Source organism: Paralichthys olivaceus, chromosome 11, assembly GCF_024713975.1.
Source record: "Paralichthys olivaceus isolate ysfri-2021 chromosome 11, ASM2471397v2, whole genome shotgun sequence".
NCBI lineage: Eukaryota > Metazoa > Chordata > Actinopteri > Pleuronectiformes > Paralichthyidae > Paralichthys > Paralichthys olivaceus.
The window spans coordinates 21,411,247-21,427,765 of record NC_091103.1 but is presented as its reverse complement, the minus strand read 5'-3'; the positions used below and the strand labels follow the sequence as shown (position 1 = coordinate 21,427,765).

At 40.5% G+C, this 16,519-nt stretch overlaps 2 protein-coding genes across 3 annotated transcripts; one reads left to right on the top strand and one right to left on the bottom strand.

Annotated features, from left to right (window-relative positions):
- The first annotated feature begins 706 nt into the window (after window positions 1-706).
- LOC109630038 (cytochrome P450 2G1-like) lies at window positions 707-6,849 on the top strand. Its single transcript, XM_020088047.2, has 9 exons — window positions 707-1,347; window positions 1,895-2,057; window positions 2,228-2,377; window positions 2,963-3,123; window positions 3,235-3,411; window positions 3,906-4,047; window positions 4,673-4,860; window positions 4,942-5,083; window positions 5,249-6,849. Exons 1-9 carry the CDS (start codon window positions 1,180-1,182, stop codon window positions 5,434-5,436), a joined length of 1,479 nt encoding a protein of 492 aa, XP_019943606.2. The 5' UTR covers window positions 707-1,179; the 3' UTR covers window positions 5,437-6,849.
- LOC109630224 (cyclin-dependent kinase-like 1) lies at window positions 6,840-14,244 on the bottom strand. Of its 2 annotated transcripts, none has more exons than XM_069533781.1 (10): window positions 13,955-14,244; window positions 12,731-12,919; window positions 12,003-12,124; window positions 11,092-11,164; window positions 9,314-9,404; window positions 8,758-8,955; window positions 8,222-8,304; window positions 8,069-8,125; window positions 7,792-7,944; window positions 6,840-7,032 (listed from the first exon to the last, which is right to left on the bottom strand). In XM_069533781.1, exons 1-10 carry the CDS (start codon window positions 14,135-14,137, stop codon window positions 6,937-6,939), a joined length of 1,245 nt encoding a protein of 414 aa, XP_069389882.1. In that variant the 5' UTR covers window positions 14,138-14,244; the 3' UTR covers window positions 6,840-6,936. The 2 variants fall into 2 exon arrangements, with proteins under 2 accessions (XP_069389882.1, XP_069389883.1); XM_069533782.1 differs by having other exon boundaries at window positions 13,780-13,983.
- Between the last annotated feature and the right edge of the window lie 2,275 nt (window positions 14,245-16,519).

Sequence of the window (16,519 nt, the reverse complement as noted above, 5' to 3'; positions counted from 1 at the left end):
TCTTTGTCCCTGTCTTTTTCTTTCTCTCCCTTGAATGTTTTTATCTCAATGCTCACGTTTTTTTAATCAACATCGTAAAGGCTCTCATGTGAAATACCAGGGGCAGTGAAAATGTGTTCGTGTGAGCGCTCATTCGCTCAGAGCGACACACACACACACACACACACACACACACACACACACAGTGAGATCAGAGCTCGTTCATGAAGCAGCAGGTCAGAGACTTAGTTGAACTTCAGTGGAAACAGTGAGACACAGAGTTCCTCTGGTCACAGCTGCTCAGTGATCAGAGCTGAAGCTGGAGTTTCTGTTTCCTCCTCCACCCTGAGCTGCTCTCACTGTAACTAATAAACGCCCATCACTAGTGATCAGGACCTGATCAGTACATGGGGCAACTCAGTGTCTGTTTGATTCCAGAGTTAATGAGGCTGCATTTCAAACATCATGAACAATAAGTCATCCACATAATGTGTGCGCTCAAGAACAACACGAGAGGAGACACACAGGACTCGGTGTTAAAATGACCGCAGCGACACAGATTCCTGATCCGACACCATCGATTAATAACTAAACACATGACCATCATCTAAATCATCCCAATAAAAAACGGAACAAATGAATGTGAGCTGGTTCGTTTTCATTTGTATGAAGTGAACTAGTTGTTTTTAAGTGCGCAACACTTTTCGCCACTTTGTGTTTACACCCTGAATCACTTCCGTGAACGCGTTAATGGAATAGTCCATTGTAGAGGGGGGTTGCAGAGACATTAGTTACTTTTGAATTATAGCCATTCTGCTGCCGTTTTAGCTTATGGACTTTAAGAAAGAAATGATTAATTAACGGATAGTTAAATAGTTAAAATAAATCGTAACCATAAGTTTATACGGTTCTTAATGGGCCCGCTGGTATTTCGGGGCATAAGGCAATTACCTAATTGCCGTATGCCTAACCTTTGGCTAATGGTTGAGTCTGTGTATTTGTTTGGTGTGTTTATGTTTCAGATAAAGTGGAAACACGCAGACATGAGACACAGTCGGAGCAGTGCACGTCCTCAGCGACTCCTCACAGAGCTGTAGTTACTCAGTGTGACCTCTGTGTCTTCAGCGGGACAATAAGTGGGCCAGACAACAAGTGGTGTTTGAGTCCGAGAGACGACGGGGCCCGGTTCACCGGCACGTTATGGACGTGACTGTAGTTTTAGCGGTGGGGCTGGTCCTCTCTGTGCTGTGGCTGCTGAGTCTGAGGAGTCGGGCTCAGGTGAGGTTACCTCCAGGACCCTCAGGCCTGCCCCTCATAGGAAACCTGCTGCAGCTGGACAAGAGGGCCCCGTTCAAAACCATGTGCAAGGTAAGACACACGCACGCACGCACGCACACATTATGAGGAAGTTGGTCCCATTGTTGACTTCTTTATCTCAGTGGGCTTGAAGCTTTAAAACACACCAAGGCGTTTTGGCGCATGCCTTCATAAAGAGGCATTATTTGCAGTCGCAGGTGTGCAAGGTGAAAACATGCAGTATTTTACCTGGCCTCTAGGGGCATTGCACAATAAATAATATAGAAAATGGAAGTATAGTGACTGCAAACAATTACTCTTTCTCATCAGTACACCCTGATGAAGGCATAAGTATTTGGACTGTATTTTTTGTATAAGAGTACATGTAAAAATGAAGGGTAATCTAATTATTTTCAATGTGTAGCCCTTTTGTTTGTTCTGGGACTAAATCACAGAAGTATAATTTTGATATAGATATTTTCATATGACCTATATGTGTTTCAGTGATTATTCCAGTGTGTCTGACTTGCTTTCTGCTTCACGTTGGGCATTTTTACTTTGTTCCTCATAATTCTGTACAAGAATCCCATTCATCTTTGTTGTTGTATTTAACCTCCAGCTCAGTGAAAGCTACGGCCCTGTGATGACTGTGTATCTGGGCCGTCAGCGCATTGTGGTTCTGGTTGGGTACGACACTGTGAAGGAGGCACTGGTGGACCAAGCAGATGACTTCACAGGCAGAGGACAGATTCCTTTCCTGTTCAGAGCCACCAAGGGCTATGGTATTATGGGATTCTTGTAGTTAACACCAGACTGCAAATCTGTGTTTCCATCCGGCCCTCTTGTTTTATTGCACCCTAGACTCTTATATAGCAACAAGCTGCCTGTTTGCTTTGAATGTGGAGGCCAGATTTCTTTTTTTTTTCTTTAAGCCATCTTTTCATTTTCCAAGGTTTGGTGATCAGTAATGGAGAGCGCTGGCGGCAGTTGAGGCGTTTCACCTTGACAACTCTCAGAGACTTTGGAATGGGACGCAAGGGGATGGAAGAGTGGATCCAGGAGGAGAGCAGTCATCTGGTGGCCCGCTTTAACAGTTTGAAAGGTATGTAGAGTACCTGGAGGATAACTGTGCACTCACTGTCAGTGTATTTATCAATCAGGCTGAAACAGCTTTAAATGAACTGTAAAAACAGCAGGAGATCTTGACTTGTATTTTTTAAGACAAATATGAAGAGCTGACTTTTTAAAAAACTTTAATGAATATCTGCCAGATTCTGCCAAAGAGAATATTTGATATTTTATGTCTGCATGTTTTTTGGGTGACAGGGTTAGTTTAGGTTTAGTTTGTCACTTTTTGCTTGATAAACCAGTCAGTAGATTTGAGCTATAATTAATCTTTTTAAGTCAAAACTGCAGGCTGGGACATATTTCAATGTGCAGGAACAGATGTTTACAGTTTTCACTTTGTTCATTCTCTGCTCTCACGGACCAAACTCAGCAAACTAATGCCACTTGTTACTTGTGAACCTAATTCAAGAGAAGTTAATGCTGTGAAAGAAAGTTGTTGAAATAAAAAGGTCTCTTTGAAGCTCGTGCACAAATTTTTATTCACCCACATTGTATCTGAAATTTCAAATCAAAAGTTCTCTAACTGAGACCAAACACTTTCTAATGATTTTCCCTTCAGATACATCTTTTGATCCGACCTTCTACTTGAGCTGCACTGTATCCAACGTGATCTGCTGCTTGGTATTTGGTCAGCGCTTCAGCTATGACGATGAAGAATTCCTCTACTTGCTGCAGACAATCTCAGAAGTCCTAAAGTTTGGCAGCAGTCCCTTTGGTCAGGTGAGAGGAGGAGGTGGGAGGATGCGCAGCGGCAGGGTGGGTGAGTGACAGTTCAGGGAGACCATATTCAGGTTGGCACTTAACTTTAGTCTTTTACTCTCCCCGTCACAGCTGTATAACGTCTTCCCTCGACTGATGGAATTGCTGCCAGGTCGACAGCACACACTTTTTGCAAGAATTGATGAGCTGAGAAACTTTATCATGAGAAAGATCCAGGAACACGAAGACACGCTGGACACGAGCTCGCCCAGAGATTACATTGACTGCTTCCTGCTCAGACTCAGTCAGGTACAACAAAGTTCATCAACAGCAAACTTCTGACCACTAGCTGTACGGATAAGGTCACTTTAGTGCATTGGAACCATACTGTATATAAAGATGGACGAAATGACACATAAATGAATCCAAATCATCTGCATCACTTCATGGTGGCTGTCTGCAGTATAGGTCATAAATCCTGCCTCCTCTATCTCAGTGGATGGGACATGGACAAAACCAAAAAGTCAAAATACATGTTAAATACATTTTTCTATAGATGGTTTCTGTAATTGTATGTCGTTCCTATCACACTGTTTCTGGGCTGACTAATAATGATAGAAATCTGAGACTGACTCCTGATTGGTTGAATGTATTATTAGGACCCTGATACAGCAGCAAAACACCACTAGCACTAATGTGCAAACTATATATAAATATGAAGTCTAAGATTTGGACATCTTGAATTTTATTCTTGCAGGTTGTTTTCTCATAAAGGTAAAATGGTTCTCATCTTGCTCTTTTAGGAAAAAAATGATCCCACATCAGAATTCCACTATGAAAACTTGGTGTCAACGGTGTTAAATCTGTATTTGGCAGGAACAGAAACTACCAGTTCAACCATCAGATTTGCACTAAGTGTGTTCATCAAATATCCCAAAGTGCAAGGTATGTCACAACCAGTGGAAACTAGTTTATAAGAAGAAACTGGTCTAATGATTCAAAAAGAAAAACAACATCTTGACTTTACTTGCTCTTTGTAACTTCACATATATATTCCTCAATATATATATATATATATATGTAGAGAGAGAGAGAGAGAATGTGTTATTATTGCACATATCGCAATGATTCCTGATTCCTACAATGTCATTATGAAGAAGAATATTTTACTGTTTTATTGTTTATTGTTTTATTTTATTAACTATAAATCAAAAGAAAACAAACTTACATCCAAATACATAAAACAATATTAAATGAATATTAAATGTCTTTTAATGTAAAATATGAACATAAATGCACATCTCTGCATTGTTAATCTTGTGAAAGTTTTCAGATCGACTAATGTGGTTCGTTTGACCAAACTTTACAATGCTAACATTATTTTTAATGCTACATTCTCTCTTGAGATGAATATCGTGTGTGTGTAAAATATGTTAGAAACAATTCTTCAGAATTTAGACGCTCAAACTGGAAAACACTTAGATGACATTTTTTTGTTGATGTAGTAATTGAACATTTCAGTAATTGTTCCTGCACTAAATGTGTTCACCTGTGTTCCCTCATTCTGAAGAGCGTATGCAGCAGGAGATTGACACTGTGATTGGACAGCACCGTTATCCTCACATGGAGGACAGGAAGTCCCTCCCCTTTACAGACGCGGTTCTCCATGAAATTCAGCGTCTGTTAGACATTGTTCCCATGAACGTTCCACACTACGCCCTACAGGACATCTCTTTCAGGGGCTACACAATTCCCAAGGTAGTCTGGATCCATTGCATGAAGTGTTCTTGATACAACCTTTTTTTCAGATAATAAATGTTCCACCTCTTGTGTTGACAGAATACATTGATCATTCCCTTGTTGCACTCTGTGCTCAAAGAGGAAAAACAGTGGGCAACACCCTGGTCCTTCAATCCGCAGCATTTCCTGGACCAAAATGGCAATTTAAAGAAAAATCCTGCTTTCATGCCATTTTCTGCAGGTGAATTATTTTTTAAATATCCATCTATGTCATAAAAATGTGGCTGAACATTGGACCAGCTTGCTTAACAGATTTTAGAGTTTGTGCCAAAGACGGGATGTAAAAATTCTCTGTCTCAGGTGCTTACTGTATTTTCATTCTCACTGGTTTGTGGTCATTTCTCAGGAAAGAGATCTTGTGTTGGAGAGTCCCTCGCACGCATGGAGCTTTTCCTCTTCCTGGTGTCACTTCTACAGCATTTCACCTTTTCTTGTTCCGGAGGTCCTGACAGTGTTGACCTAAGCCCTGAGTACAGCAGCTTCGCCAATTTGCCCCGAACGTACAACATCATCGCCACGCCGCGGTTATCGTGATCAGTTACAGCATAATTTGCTTTTTCATCCATTCATTCATTGGACCTTCGTCTTCTGAAAAGTGGATTATTTGATACCAAAGGCAATACATTTCATGGCAGCATAACTCAGGACAGATGACTTAGTATTTCTTTCTCCTGTGCCCATAACTCTGATGTTTGCCATGACTTCACCTAAAAGTGTGAATCCATGTTTTTATATCTTCTATGTCCATGTGTCAAATGTTTTAGGTTTAACAAAGTGTTTATCAATTCAAAATTCAAATTCAAAAGACTTAATTGTCATTGCACGGTCGTACTTCATACACTAGCACAACGAAATTGTGGCACAGTCCTCCTCCTCGATGCCAAACATACAATTAACAAGACACAAACCGCTACACTATACAAAAGATCAGATATATCAACAGGTTTACTAAAGATTTTAGAGAAGCTGTCTTGCTTAATATATCACTTAGTCACTTGTATTTTAATTACACCACAGAGTATACAACTTACAAAGTTTATCTAATAGGGAATCTCCCGTCTTACTATTTGACGTTTCATCTTATGAACGGAAATTGGTTTTTTGGGTCGTTTTTTTGCTTTATTTCTCTGCGCTCTTTGTTTTTTTAAGAAAATGCAGGAATCATACGATAATACATGAGAAGAATTGTAAGACAATGTTTTTCAATTATGAACAAGTAACAGGTTAAATACCATCAATTTAAAGTGTTGGGCCCTTTAATCCTTGATCAAGTCCTGCTGGTTTACAGGGCTTTGCTCAGTGAGCTATGACAAGGAGTTATGTCAGTAATCTGATAAGTTCAAGGTGATCCATCAAGCAGCGTGTCAGGTTGTCAGTGTGTGGATTTGTGTTCCACTGCATCACTGTCCATGTCAGACTTAAGGGATCATTGTCGAACACTGAGGCTGAAACGAGTATCGGCTGTCATGGCAGGTTTTATTAAACCTTGGTAACACTTGGTTAGGATCTTACACATCAAGTATTAGGTATGAAATATTGTACTGCAATATATTATGGTTTTAATAGTATAAAGCTTCCATGTTTACTGAACCTACAGGTAATGCATTTATTTATCCTATATTGTTTTCTACAATAAAACATATCTACAAATAAATGTACTGGTTAAAGAGATGAATCAGCTGTTAACACTGACTTAGCCCGAAAAGAAGAGAATTCTGGTACATATGTCTGAGTGATGATGGCACACTGGTGATTCTTACTCCTATGAGATGTTTTCTATGATTTTATAGAGTGTAAAAATGAAGTATCCATTGTATTTGCGCCAGCACTGACCAAACTCCTCCTTGTTTGTCTTGTTAAGAATATCAAGTGAACAAGTGAAAGTGATCACAGGATTGATACTCGTTCTGACTCTCACACCAAGAATAAACAGCATGTGTATTTAAATGTGTTGACTGTATTCAAAGGATTTCAGGAAACAAAGTCCATGTCTCTCAGTTCAAACACGAACACGTAGAGCAGTTTGATGCATCGTTAAATGTTGGGCAGGTGATATTTATGCTTCACCTGTTTCTTCACATCCGGTGCTGGTGAGATGTTGCTGTTTGGTAACTGAGGCAGGTACTGTGCCTAGAGAGAGGGGGGGGGGTTAACACAAGTAATAAACATAAATATCTGTTGTGCACATCTTGAACATTTTCATGCCTTAACATGCCAGAGCATAGTGTTTTCAGGTTGGCCATCCTGCCCTCGTGAATGTGATATCTCACAATGCCTTGAGGGAATTTCTTCAAATTTGGTTCAAATTTTAACTTGGACTCTGGGATAAATTGTTTACATTTTCCTGGTCAAGGGTCAATGCCACAGAACCCTCACAAACAAATTTCTGGCCTGGTGAACGGGACATGAAGGAATCTCTTAAAGTTTTGTACAAACATTCTCTTGGGCCAGAAGATAACTTTTCTAGAATTTAGTGGTCAGAGGTCAAGTAAGAATATATTTACTTCCTACCACAAAATTTATTTAATATCGTTTATGAAAACTTCCTTCAAAGTCTTCAATGTAAAGCTTCTTCACGTTCCTTGGTCATTGTTTGCTTTGGTTAATACACTTTTGGTGAAAGCTGAAGTCTCTTGCTTTTGCATTGCTGTATTTTCTGTAAAATAAATCTATCTTATTATTGAGATGGTGCTTCAACATGGTGGCATATATAATACAGTAAAATGAATTGACTTTAATTTGATATTAATTCCACAAAAAGTTTTCAGATGGTGGTTAAGAGTTGATTCCTCTCTCAGAGATCAGGGTAACGGTTATGTGACCAAGGACATGCCCAGTGTTTAAGTTTTAACTTGTGGGAATGATTAGGGCATTGTGGTCCACACTCACCCCTGCCTGTCTGCGTCGGGAGCCTTTGTCATGTCGTCTTCCTGGGCGCTCACCCTCACGGCCCCAGTTGGCTGCTCCTTCTTCCTGGAAATAAGGCAGCTCCAGCAGCTCTTCACAGGACAGCCGGAGAGCGGGGTCCATCACCAGGCACGACTGCTCACACAAACATTGACAGAGCCCTGTCAAATACCTTAAATTTGGTTGTTAAAGAGTTGTGACCAAATCTGACATATCAGTCAGGCTCTTACATATATATGAATAAATGAACAAAACATACTTTCATAACCTGGAGGGCCTGAGGCGACACTCCATGGAAGCGCTTTTCCAAAGGTTCCTAACAACAAAAGTAAACAGAATCACTTCACCTTGACTACACGTCATCACTTCATCTGTTACATATGCACTCCCAGTGGGGTCACAGGGTTCTTACCGTTGTGTCAGGTTCAGGAATGCTGACTCCAGTGAAGAACACGTTGGAGCGAAAGACCTGCTGGTGACGAGGGATCAGGTCACCTGAGGCCAGGAATGAGAAAAGTTTAAGTGGAGTGTGTGTGTGTGTTTGGTAAATTAGAAGTCAATTTGTGTTTCTTCAGGGAGCTTTCACTCCCAACCTGCTTGTTTCAGTTCAACGAATCTTTGCAGTGTTTGCCAACTCAATATAAGTTAACTTGCAACCAAAAGGAGTGAAAGCTGACAGGTGAATGATTAATGGCACCAAGTTTGTAGGTCTGTGCTCGTGTAGTTTTTCATACCAGGTATCAATGTTGTTTGAGTTAAATAAATAAATATATAAAAAATATCATCTACAAGTAAATTTAATTTGCTGATATCAGGACATGTCAAGACAGTTAGGTTTGATGCAGTATTTTAAAATGTGTCTTCATAATTGTGCAAATGAAATTTGTGTATTCATATGTAGATTACTTATTTTTAAGCTCCCTCAAATATGGCTACTTTTCAGTCTACCTAGAGTTTTTCTGATGAGGTAGAGCTGGTCAACGTCAGACTTCCCGGGCCAGAGTGGATTCCCGTGGAGCAGCTCGGCAAAGACACAGCCCAGAGCCCACACATCCACAGGAGGCCCGTACTGAGTATCGCCAACCAGCAGCTCCGGGGCCCGATACCAGCGGGTCGCCACATAGTCTGTGTAATCATCCTCTGGCCCTGTTTGGTATAGCAACACACACACAACGATAAGGTGTATGCAGCTACACTTAGATACTGAATAATGAACACTAAGTAACACACACATTGTAAGGAGGGGATTACAAGGCAGGATGAATGACTGCACGTTATTGTATGGTAATGTAACACTGAAACCTAAGGCAGGATGGGTAAACAGAGACACACTACACAGAGGTGCACTAACTGGCTGAATGGTCCTCCTGTGTAATGCAATTATTGAAACACTGAAGTGTGGAGGCTGTCGACAGGAGATGATATAGGTTCCACGTTGAATAAGTCATTAGAGGCACATTAACACTAAATGCTCATAAATGCAGCAGCTCTCTGGTCGACGTACTCAGGATGCGGGCGAAGCCAAAGTCGCAGAGCTTTATGACTCCGGTTTTGGTCAGGAGGATGTTCTCGGGCTTCACATCACGGTGGATGCACTGGAACATAAACGCTCAGCATCAGGGATCAACACGACACACAGAAAAGAGGCTTAAATTGATGCTGATAATAGAGGAATTAATGTGGAGAAACAATAGCAAGAGATCAGAAAGCCTCAACACATTTGATGATCGAAAGCTAAGGGCTCCTAATGGAAGTCAGAAAACCCCCAAAGAGAGAAACCCCAGCTTGTCAGACACAATGTCAAATCTCCTGTGTTTATATAAGAGAGTTTTCATTTCAAGCATTGATTGTGTTTTTCTTAAGTTTTAAGGTTTTGCTCCCTGTATCCCTCTCCTGTGTCCCACTCTGTTCCTTTCTGTGTCCCTCTCCTGTGTCCCACTCTGTTCCTTTCTGTGTCCCTCTCTGTGTCCCTCTCCTGTGTTCCCCTCTGTGTCACTCACTGTGTCCCTCTCTGTGTTCCCCTCTGTGTCCCTCTCTGTGTCCCTCTCTGTGTTCCCCTCTTTGTCCCACTCCTGTGTTACCCTCTGTGTCCCTCTCTGTGTCCCTCTCCTGTGTTCCCCTAGGTGTCCACCCTGTGCTGCTTCACCCTGTGCTGCTTCACCCTGTGCTGCTTCACCCTGTCCCTCTGTGTTCATCTGTTTCCCGTTTTATTTTGTAGTCTCTGCTGCTTCACCCTGTGCTGCTTCACCCTGTCCCTCTGTGTTCATCTGTTTCCTGTTTTATTTTGTAGTCTCTGCTCCTTGTGTGTTTTCCCCTCTGGACTTCCTGCCCTCGTCAGGCCCTCCTGTTTGTCCTGTGCCACCTGTCTCTAGTTTCTCATTAGTTCAGTGTGTATTTAAGTCTTTGTCAGTTCGTAGTGGCGAGGTGCTGTTTCCATGTCCCTGTGTTGTTCCACCACACGTTGCAGTTTCTACTTCCCCCAGTAAGTCTCTTGTGTTTCCTTCCTCTGTTTTTGCCTAAGAGCATTTTGTGTTAACTAATGATTTTGGATTTTGGATTGATACCCTGCCTTCCTTATTAAAGGACACTTTTTATTGAAAACCTTTTGTTCTGCCTTTTGGGTCCACCTGCTCCCTTACCCTCGCCCCACAAAACGTAACACACAAGTCAGTTTAGCAAGGTTCTGGGAACTACACTGAAATAACTCTAAATGAAATTACTCTTGCAATGACATACATGATATAATAACTATTAAGAGTAACTTTTGCCCCTTTAGGGACAGAGACCATGACGTACCAGGGAAAAACCGATGGCAAGCGCCCCTAATGCCAATGGGACAGGATTAAATTTCCCTTTTTAGAGGGTTTACCCACATTCAAAAAACTTGTGTTTACCCACTAATATTGGTGTAAAAGAGGTTTTATTTAATTTAATGATTCAGCTGAAATGTATTCACATAGTTAAGTTCTATCATAAAAGATGAATCAGATGCCATAAGTGCATTTATCCCTTTCTAACTACGGACAAAGTCATTCACAGTCTTTGTTCGATTTTAAAATCAACTTAACTGTTAAGTTCTTTTACTGTGTAGTCACATTAGTAACTGATCACTCCCTGGGCAGTATGGAGAAGAGGAAATGATAAATGTAATGTACTTATGTTATAAAAGTATTATTGTATGCACTCTAGAACAAACAAAACCACAATAGTGATAAATCAAATTAATCATAAATGATTTTCATTAAGATTTTAAGTCAAATACCAGTATAAAAATACACTGACATTGTGTTTGTGGCAGAAGTTGACAGCCTGCAGCGTTTGCCACACTATGCTCTTCAGTTGAGACTCAGGTACCCTGCAGAGAGAGCCAGACACAAGGGAAAACCAATTGTTATTGGAGAAACAAAACAAAAGTTTTCCTGATCTATCGTTCCAGCGATTTAAAATCAAGAAGTGGTGCTTTACACGGTCCTCATGTCACCCCGGTAACCTTAGGCCTGTCTCTAACAGCAACAGCTCCTTTGTTTTCAAGAGCAGCTAGAGTTTCTGCTGCACAGTCTTGTGTGGAAAAAAGAAAAATGGTCCGTCAGCAAATGACCATTGTTGCTTAGACTTTCTGTTATGTCTTCATCACAAAAAATAAAATAAATGAAATTCTGTTTAATGACCACAGGTTATATGACCTCCCAAACTTTGCTGCCACCGTTGTACTTCTTTGGCAACAGTCTTCACTCCCTCTTTTTTGATTCACCCCTTTTCCTTTCTTAAACAAATAAATGTAAACATGATGATTAAACTGGATGGTAAACACGACCTCCTCAAAAGAGAGGCTCACTTTAGTAGTAGTGGAGATTTTAAGATCCTTTACTTACTTACAAAAATAACACTATGAACAATGAACAGTGTAAAAATACTCCACTACAACTAATGGCCCTGCATTTAACACTGCACTCAAGTAAAGATAAACAATTACCAATAAAATATTAGTTTAGTTAAAAGTTGTAGATTTTAATAAAACCTTAAAGGTCCAGTGGGTAAGATTTAGGTGAAAGGAATTTATTGGCAGAAACTGAATATAAAATAATCCTAATGATGTTTTCACTAGTTTGTAAATTTCACAAATTGTTTTTTTCTTTACCCTAGAATGGTTCCTTTATATTGAAATACTCGTATATTTACATCAGCTGACTTACCCTCGAGGGTGTTTGTCCAGTTCATTGAGGACCGTTTGTTCACAGAACTCAAACACTAAGTGGAGCCGTCTTTTCCTCCTGAACACCTCCAGCAGGTTGACCAGATTCACATGTTTCAGCTGCTGCAGGATGAACAGAGGATATGGACACTCAATGTCAGCACTTCACAGGCCAGAAAGTTGAATTAAACCTACAGAGACTCTGAGGCCCGCAGCCACCCTGACAACCTTCAGAAACCTTTTATTTTCTGCAGCCTCATAGTGTTGTGCATGTTTTTGTTTTTTTACCTCCGCCAAGGATTTCATCTGCTAGTTAGCAGAATTACACAAAAACGAGTTGATGGATTACCATGAAACTTGGTGGAATGACATCAACCTTCTTCTTAAGAATAATTCATGGATCTTGATGGCCATGTTTAGGGGACTGATATTCATGAGTGTGTTCAATTAGGTGCAGGTGAAAATCCAATCTGGATCTAGTGAATTTAAATGTTTCATAAGGGACCACAGCAGAGTTCTGCTTCATATTGTCTTAGTCTTTTAAACCTTATTATAATGCTGTAATATTAGTAAGATGATAGTAAGCATGATGAATTCCTAACAAAGTGACAAAAGGTAGGAACTTAAAAAACAGTAACTTAATGAGCTGTATGTGGATCTGCATGCCTGCTGACGGTGTTAGATGTAAACAAACCTGATACTCTTTGAGTCATACTCATCTCTTCTCACCTTCAGCATACGTATTTCTCTCAGTGCGATCTTCTTGATGACCGGGTCGTCCTCGGACTCCACAAACTTCTTGATTGCCACGATTTGACCAGTGTCCCTGTGTTTACATTTGAACACCACGCCGTAGGAACCCTCGCCAATTTTGGCCAGCTTTTCATATTTCTCCATTGGGCAGTTGGTTGCTGTCACCTGTTAAAACAAGTCAAATGTTAGTTGTAGTAAAAGTAGTAGTACTTTTTCATTCCTCAAGTACAATAACATATAGGTTCCATGTGTGTTTGTAATATGACTAACTACTAGTCAAACTACTGCAGTTTGACATAATAACCTTACAAAACTGAATAATGCACCTTTTCATTATTATTTTTCCCAGGGTAACCTGTGAGATGATTCCACAGTCTTTGAGTAGCATTCTCTTTAACCAGTGCTGTTTTTTGTGCGTGTCAAAATCATAGACTGTATATGAACATACTATATTTATGTACATACTTTATATAAATGTATAGTACTTCATATTCACAATACCTAGAATACACTCTGAAGCAGCTTATTGTGCTTTCAGTCACACCTATTGAGTCTATGCTTGTCATATGATCTAGTGAAATTAAATGTTGTTTAATAAGAGGCCACAGTGGAGTGCTGTTCTAGTTTTTATTTTCTTTTATCTTATTGTCTTTATAACAGTAGACTGTAATTAGCTTTTAATCACAGACTAAATACTTTTTTTCCCCATCAAGCTTGTATGGTTAAAGAGTACCTCATATGCTTGCCATATGAAATGTCCTACATAAAATACTTATACTCAATATTAATATTTTTGTCACTTTCCTTTCAAATAACGATATTGTTTTTATTGTTCTCCATCTTTACTACAAAACATATACACGTCCTCTCATTTGACATATTATTTTAACTTCTATCCTATTGTATATTTGACGAGTATCTTTGCTTTTTATCCTAAAGCCCACAGTGTCATATAAAGTGTGAAATAACCTAATTTACTCAATGTCCAGTCTGCGGTGATAACCTGGAGCACCACAGTCTCTCACCTGAGCAGAGGCTCCTCATCGAAACACTGCAGAGCTGCATGAAGCAGCTTCTCTTAATCCCTGAACTTTTAAAGTGTCGGCACCAGAAAGAGTATTTGTTGCAGTGAAGGTTATTTGTTCCAGTCAGTTTTATTTCTTGAAGGTTATTTGTTCCAGTAAGTTTTAAAGTCTCTACCTCCGCTCCCCGCTGTTCGCTCTGTTCCTCCCCCGGTTGTCTCCCCTCTCTGACGGTTGTGATCTCCTCGGTTATTTCTCCTCGGCTCGGTCCTGTCGATTGTTCATCTCTGGTCCAGTTCCACGATCGTCTGCGAACACGGAAGTAACTCGTCGCCCTTCGCGATGTTTCACTCGCCTCCATGGAAACGGCGCACGAAGGTGCAGACGCGGATACACCGCAATTCACAAAGAGGGCTGCGTAACGGGAAGAAGCGTGCGTTGTATCCACGGAGACAGGAGTTCCGTTAGCTCCCCTGCTAACTAATCAAGCTGACTCAGGTACATTTATGTCTGTTTAATTTAGCCTGAACTCAGTAAGGTCCATATATAAACTCAAGTATTGTGGTTTGAGGTAAACTTCATCATTAATGTCCATCCAGTCTCTAGTGTTTACTTACAACTTATTGCACAATCCCTCCCTGCTGCTTATATCACTTTTATATTTCACTTTTGATTCCTGTTTTTTTTTATTTAAACATGCACAAATGCACCACAGCAAATTCCTTTTATGTGTACACCTGCTTGGCAATAAAACCCATTCTGATTGGGATTGTATGTTGCACAACAGATCCCAACAAAAGCCCAAGTTGTAATGTTCAAGTCTTCATATAGGCTGGAGTTCAGCAGGAAACGCACACTAGTTTATTATGAACACAGTGCAGGTTTAACACAAATCCATATATTGAACACTAAAACATTTTCTCATTTGTTCATCACTCTTCTGCTGCAGGTTAGAGTTATACGTGTATTCACGAGCTCTCATTGTGCTTTCAGAAGGTTTGGAGAAATGCCTGATCTGCGTAGCTTTGGTTCTCTGACTGAGAGGAAATTGACCATGCAGTGCGAATCAAGATCGAGGCCCTTCCCTGAGGTTTTGCAGTCGGGAATCCGCAAGAGAAAATCAGGAAGCTTCTCAAGGGAGAGGAAGAGGCTCTGGCTCTGTGAAGAGGAAAAAGGGCGACGTCATCAGCCCATCCAGAGGCTGCACTCGGGAGGCATTAAAAGGTCCGTCAGTGAGTTCACTGACGACATTGAAAATCCTCAAGAGCTGTGAAAGGAATTTATTATCGAAGAGGATAACCACTGGGGAAGACATGATGATCACTGATGCTCCTCATACCCCAGAAGTGGATCCTACACCACCAGTGGATCCTAAACCTAGGGTCAGGATCAACAGGATTGTCTGGGACCTGCCCTCTGTGATGGAACGAAAAGTCTCACCCAAACACATCTGGATAATTGAGCTACATCCACTGTGGGGAGAAAGCTGCCTTTGACTGCTTTGGCCTGAACTTTGGCCTCAATGCGAAAGTGGAGTGGTGTGGCAAAGGAGGCCTGCGGTGGAGTGGAGTCCTTCCTCGCTTTTACAGCAAACTGTCCATGCAGAGTGCCCCAGACATTTTGGTCGATCACACTGGTGGGAACGATCTGGGACTCATGCCAGCCAAGAACCTTGCAGTTGAGATGACAAGGGGCTTGATGCAGCTCCACAAAGAATTCCCCTCCACGAGGATCCTACTCTCCTGCGTCAATGAGCGGCAAGCGTGGCGCTATGGTGAACCAAGGGTCATCAATGGTGACAGAGGACAGTCAACGAACTCATGATGAAGGCTGTTCAACAGTTTGGAGGTGAAGTTGTCAAACATCCACTCCTGAGTCTATCTACCTGACAGAGTGCACTTCAGCCAGCAGGGAAACAACATCTTCCTCTCAGCGATCCACGGAGTCCTGAAGAAGATGCTCCTCTAAAGAGAACATCACTTGACTCTCTGAGAAAGTTGATGTAAATATACTTAAATAAAAAAACATCCTGATCAGTCAGGAAGCAGTGGACTGAAATAACTTTGTCTGAGTGTTAATGTTCAGTTTTCTTGTCACCTGGATCACTGGATCAGACATTTACAGTACAAGTCACGTTCACCGATTCATCACTTTACACTGTCTAACAAAAAAACAACATTGATTAGAAAAGACAGTGCCTCACATCAGGCACGTGCACAGATATTTTTGCGGGCAGGGGTCACACCCAGTGAAAATGCTTGCCTTTTCATACTGAGAGCATCCATGCATAATGCATAGCCTACACGTTTTGTACTAATGAAATCCGTTATTTCAAAGCCTTGTCCAGCTGTTTACCGACGTCTGTCATGTTTAATGAAGACATACAAACATATAATCAAATCAAATCAAAGTTTATTGTCACATGCACCAAATAACTTAGCGTCATCAGAGCAGTGAAATTCTTGTGACATGGCAGGCAACATCTACGCAGTAGACGGGAAATACAAGATAAGAATAAAAATAAAAAAATTAAAATTAAAATTAAAAATTAAAAAAAATATATATAATAACATATGACATATAACATAGTAACATATAACATTTTACATAACACATTTAACATAACATTTAACATTAACCTAGTAAATAACATTTAACATAACATTTAACATATAACCTAGTGACATATAACATTTAACATAACATTTAACATACAACATAGTAACAACATATAACTTTTAAC

Coding starts and splice junctions, on each gene's coding strand:
- LOC109630038 (XM_020088047.2), top strand. CDS start 1,180: ATGGACGTGACTGTAGTTTTAGCGGTGGGGCTGGTCCTCTCTGTGCTG. Junction 2,378..2,962: donor CCGCTTTAACAGTTTGAAAG/GTATGTAGAGTA, acceptor TTTTCCCTTCAG/ATACATCTTTTGATCCGACC. Junction 3,124..3,234: donor GCAGCAGTCCCTTTGGTCAG/GTGAGAGGAGGA, acceptor TCCCCGTCACAG/CTGTATAACGTCTTCCCTCG.
- LOC109630224 (XM_069533781.1), bottom strand. CDS start 14,137: ATGGAGGCGAGTGAAACATCGCGAAGGGCGACGAGTTACTTCCGTGTT. Junction 12,125..12,730: donor GAGAAATACGTATGCTGAAG/GTGAGAAGAGAT, acceptor TTCATCCTGCAG/CAGCTGAAACATGTGAATCT. Junction 8,305..8,757: donor CCTCATCAGAAAAACTCTAG/GTAGACTGAAAA, acceptor TCCTGGCCTCAG/GTGACCTGATCCCTCGTCAC.